Source organism: Pygoscelis adeliae, unplaced genomic scaffold, assembly GCF_000699105.1.
Source record: "Pygoscelis adeliae isolate BGI_AS28 unplaced genomic scaffold, ASM69910v1 Scaffold79, whole genome shotgun sequence".
Taxonomy (NCBI): Eukaryota; Metazoa; Chordata; class Aves; order Sphenisciformes; family Spheniscidae; genus Pygoscelis; species Pygoscelis adeliae.
In genome coordinates, this window is record NW_008825532.1 from 2,604,673 (window position 1) to 2,609,593 (window position 4,921).

Consider the following 4,921-nt stretch of genomic DNA (forward strand, 5'->3'; position numbering starts at 1 on the left):
AGGGAGCACCAGCAGGGCGACCGCTGCCCCGGGGCTGCAAAGCCCTCCCTCTTCCCCGGGTACCAAGCCGAAGCTGATGCCGGCTGCCAAGTCCAGGCTTCAGCATCCCAGCCGGGCTTTGCAGCTGGCACAACTGTCCGCCGTTCCCAAACCCACCTCCCGGGACACAGAGATGGAAAGTAATTCTGCACCTGCCAGTTGCTCACGCAAAGCGGGGAAGTTTGGGGGGACTGATGCTGCAGCTAGAAGGGAGAAGGGGGAAGGCCTGGGCTGCAGCATGGGACAGGGACAGAGCGTGGGGAGTGGGGAATCCCTGGAAGTGGCGCAGGTAGGAGCCCAGGAAATGCGCTCATGTCCCAAGCGCTGTATTAATAAGCACTATCTGGCCTCCCACCGATGTGGGCTAGCAGCCTGTTGCCTTGGAGCCCTCACCCCGTGGTCTGGTGGGGTTGCGGGGCTGCAGGTGCCTGTGGGCCTGCGACGGGCACCCTGGCTGAGCCCTGGGCTGCCCCAAGAGGGGTGCGGTGTAGCTGCTTTGGAGTGGCAGCCTCTGTGCCTAATGTTTGTCCACTATAGCTGCTGTCAAGGTTGGGGGTCGCAGACAGCCCTCCCGGAGGCTCTCTACAGCAATTCCTACTGTGGCTTCTCGCTCCCGACTGCGGCCGCTGGGAAAAGTGGCTTCCCCCAGGCGCTTTTGCCTCGGTAAGGGTGAATCTGGGCAGAAGCCCTGGAAGCTCTGGTGTCGGGGCGGGGGGAGCTGCTGCCCTGGGGAGAACATTCACGTCCCTGCTGCAGAGTCAAGGCTGATCCCAGGGAAAGGACAGGAGCGGGCAGCGTGTGCTCGGGCTCAGAGGAGGGGAAGTGAAACGCGGAGCAGTAAGGCTAGTTGAAGTCCCTTTCCCTGGAGAGGCACCCAGCAAGGAGCCTGGACAAATCTGGTGCTCCAGCTCATCCATAGGACAGGGAGTGGCCCCAGTCAGTGCATGTTGCTACCAGGGCACTCTCTGAGCAGGGGTTGATGCTCTTCGCTTTCGTTTCCTGGGCCCTATTCAGGATTGACTATGCAGGAGCTGATGTGCAATACGACCCGAGAGCTGAAGGAAAACAGTAAGAGCGAAGAATGGCTGGTTGCAGCAGGGACTGTCTTGGGAGCAGGTGAGCAGTAGGAGGTGTGGTCCCTCGCAGGAGTGGGGAGCTGGAGCTTGCTCCCCCCTAGAGAGGAGCCCCTCTGGAGCTTTCCTGGCTCCTGACTGCCAAAGACCTGCTGAAAACCAAGTGTCCTGTGAGTGTACCATGGTGAGGAGAGTCTACATTTCTGTGCTGGGCTCTGGTGGATTCTCGCCTTGTGTCAGGGTGAGCATGCGGAAACATGGGCAGCTGCCTAGGGCAGCTGGCAGCTGCTTGTTTGGCAGTGCCACTCCCCAGCAGGGTCCTCGCTGAACAGGCACACCTCGGGGGGCACCAGCCTGCTCTGCAGGCAGGGTGCGCTGCCTTCCCCAAGGACTGCAGCTGGGCAGCCTGCAGTCCTGGGCCCTGCAGAGGAAGAGGAAGTGAGGAGGCCACCCCTACTCTGTTGGGTCAGCCCTGCCCTGCCTAGGGCAGCTCTCTGCCCTCCCTGTGCGAACAGACTCTGTGCAGGAGCCCAGAGCTGCTGGGAGCTAGGCTGTGCAGGAGCACTTCCTCCCAGCAGCACCCGTACAGGCCAGGCCAGCAGCAGCCGTTGGGCTGGGGGGGGCTTGAAGACCTCTGGCTCCCTTGGACAGGTTCTGCCCCTGGTCCGGAGTAGCTCTGCGGCCTGGTTGAAGAGGGGCCGGGGATGGCAGTTACGTTTCTAGTGGCAACAGCTCTCTTCACAGGTAAGGCCAACCAGACATGGGTGTGTGGGGGGTCCTCTTTTTCCAGCGAGTTGGCCCCTGGCCGGACTCCAGGGCGTGGGGATGCAGTCCCTGCTGAGCGGGTAAGAGCCAGCTGTGTCCTGGCACCACGGAGCACCATGCTCCTCCACAGGAAGGGCTGTGCTGGGGCTGGGCTGTGGGTCACTGCATGGGGGTGACCACCCCCTGTATCGCACTTACACCCTGCCTTTGCCAGTCTGCAGGTGATCAGCTGTCCCAGGAGCTGAAGTGTGTAAAGAACGAGCTGGAGCGAGTGAAGGGCGAGCTTGGTACATGGGGCTGGCTGTTTGGGGGCTGCGGGACACCCACAATCCAGGTGGCACCCCCTGCACTTGTACCTGGAGCCCAGGGCCTGCAGCTCTGTGGGGATGGGGCTGGCTTCTTGTTCGGGGGTAAAGCAGGACCCACTCTGCTGCCCCAGAGGGTCTGGGGGTGAGGTGTTCAGGGCTGGCTGAGCACACACCTACTTGCCTCCTGCCTGCAGCTGACAAGACTGCCCAGTGTGAAGCCTATCGCCAGACGATCTCCTCCTTGCAGGCTCAGCTCAGAGCAGCAGGTATGTTCCCTCGCTGGGGTGAGCCCTCGTCCCTGGGCAGGCTGCAGGGATGCTCCGGTGATCCCTTGTCGGTGTAACTGGGGGCTGCCAGGTGGAAGGGACACAGCTCGTGGCCTTCCCTGTGGAGCAGGTGCTGAGTGCCGGGAGCAGCAGTACTTTGATGCCGTTGCTCCCCAGGAATTTCTCTGGAAGATGCAGCAGTGGAGGAGAGTAGTGACTCGGGGAGAGACTGACAGCTGGCATGTGGGGACAGACTCGCAACTGGGCCAGCGATATTTGTGGAGCTCTTGAATGAGTGAATTTTTTAACTCCTTGTATTTGAAATAAAGGCATCTTTTCCCAGTGATGCTTGCTGTCTGCTGGGGTAGGGCCAGTGCCCACTGCTGCCCGCTGTTCTCCAAAGGGCTGGGCAGAAAGGGCAGGTCTGCGTCCGGCTGTGTCTGGTTCTGCTCAGCCAGAGGCTTGAGGTCTGCTGCATGGAGGAGGTGGGTGCTGGTGGATGGAGGCACAGCATGGCTTTCTGGACAAACCTGGTGCTTCCAGGCAGGATGCTTGGATGTGTGGTGGTGGCAGGCAGCCGTATGGGCAAGTTTCTGCCTTAAACTACCTTCACACGGGACATGGGAAGAGCCAGTGCTGGCTGATGGCACGTTGGGCTTCTGCAGCCGTTAGCTGCTATTTACCATTTTATTAGCTGGTGACTTGTGTCAGTGTCTGGGGGCAGGTGGTGGGGAAGCAGCACTTGGACTCAGTCCCTCACTGTTCCTGCCTGCCAGCGCTGGAAGCCCTGCCCTGTTGCCGTCTCTCTGTGGTAGGTTGACGCAGGCACCTCGTTGCGCTGCCTCACGTCTGGGTGAGGCCCTGGAGAGTCCTGCTGTCTGGTGCTGGCAGTGCCCCAAGGCTGGGCTGGGAAGGCTGGCCAGCTCCCACTCCCCTGTTATCTCCGGCTGGTGCTCCTGGCTGCCCCGGAGTGCTGCAGGCAGCCTGCACCCCTTCCTGGGGTGGCTGCCCTTGACCGTGTGGAGGGGTGGCAGCACAAGGATGCTCCGTCCGCTATCTCCCACCCCTGCTCAGCACTCAGTCGCCGAGGCGAGCGGCTCCGGTGCTGGCACAATCTGCAGCGGAGCGCTCTAGTGCAGTGTACAGGGGGGGTTCCCTGTACGTGTGTGTGGAAGATAACTTCTTGGTGCAGGTACTAAGGGAGCTGACTAGGAAAGATGCCCTGCTAGATTTGTTGTTTGTAAACAGAGAGGGACTCATGGGCGAAGTGGTAATTGGTGGCTGTCTTGGTCACAGTGACCACGAAGTAGCTGAGTTTCAAATCGTTGGTGATAGGAGAAAAACTGCCAGCAAAACTTCATCCCTGGGTATGGGGAGAGCAGATTTCAGGCTGCTTGAAGGAGCTAGTTAGTAAGGTCCCCTGGGAATCCGCTTTTGAAGGTATTGGGGTCCATGCTGGCCACTTTTTAAGAGCCATCTCTTAAGAGCGCAGGAGCAGGCAATTCCAAAGTGTCGGAAGACAAGCAAGCAGGACAGAAGACCAGCTTGGCTGGGCAGGGATCTTCTTCTAGAACTTAGGTGGGAAAGGAAAGTGTATGGACATTGGAAGCACAAACAGGTGACACGGGAGGACTACAGAGATGCTGTCTGCCACTGTAAGGAGAAAACTAGTGTGGCCAAAGCTCGATTAGAGTTCAAGCTGGCCAGCACTCTGAAGAACAACAAAAAGGGGTTTTCAAAATACGTTAATAGCAAAAGGAGAATCAGAGGTAACGTTGGTCCATTGCTTGACAAGGTCAGTCACCTCACAAATAGGGACGTAGATAAAGCAGAGACATTTAATGCCTTCTTTGCCTCTGTCTTCAACACCAGTGCTGGGCCCTGGGACCCCTGGAGCCCTGTGTTGGAAGACTGTGACTGGGAGGATGATAAACTCCCAGCCAACCCTGAACTTGTTTGAGACCTGCTGCTTCAGTTGGATGCGCATAAGTCTATGGGGCCCGATGGGATTCATCCCAGGGTACTGAAAGAGCTGGCCGATGTCATTGTGGGACCTCTCTCCATTATTTCTCAATGGTCCTGGGAGTATGGAGAGGTCCCAGTCAGCTGGAAGCTGGCAAATGTTGTCCCAATTTTCAAGAAGGATAAGAAGGAAGACCCTGGTAATTACAGGCCCGTCAGTCTCACTTCAATGCCTGGTAAAATTATGGATAAGATTATTCTGGCAGTTATTGAAGAACACTTGAGAGACAACGCAGTCATTGGTCGTAGCCAGCACAGGTTCACAAGGGGAAAGTCCTGATTAACAAACTTAATTTCCTTTTATGACAAGGTGACCCGTCTAGTTGTCCAAGGGAAGCCAGTAGATGTCGTAGTTTTGGATTTTAGCAAAGCTTTTGATACTGTCTCTCACAGTATCCTTCTGGATAAACAGTCCAGCACACAGACAGACAAGTCCATAATACATTGG

General features: G+C 57.8%; 1 protein-coding gene across 1 annotated transcript; it reads left to right on the forward strand.

Annotated features, from left to right (window-relative positions):
• Positions 1–70: 70 nt before the first annotated feature.
• On the forward strand, positions 71–2,714 carry LOC103923349. The gene is made up of 7 exons (XM_009331672.1): positions 71–179; positions 577–702; positions 1,054–1,155; positions 1,857–1,957; positions 2,092–2,164; positions 2,380–2,451; positions 2,629–2,714. Exons 1-7 carry the CDS (start codon positions 77–79, stop codon positions 2,682–2,684), a joined length of 633 nt encoding a protein of 210 aa, XP_009329947.1. The 5' UTR covers positions 71–76; the 3' UTR covers positions 2,685–2,714.
• Positions 2,715–4,921: the final 2,207 nt, after the last annotated feature.

Bases quoted from the DNA above. Each gene is read 5' to 3' on its own strand.
- LOC103923349 (XM_009331672.1), top strand. From the start codon at position 77: ATGCCGGCTGCCAAGTCCAGGCTTCAGCATCCCAGCCGGGCTTTGCAG. The intron at 180-576 runs GTAATTCTGCAC...TGTCCACTATAG, and splicing joins CCGGGACACAGAGATGGAAA to CTGCTGTCAAGGTTGGGGGT. The intron at 2,452-2,628 runs GTATGTTCCCTC...GTTGCTCCCCAG, and splicing joins GGCTCAGCTCAGAGCAGCAG to GAATTTCTCTGGAAGATGCA.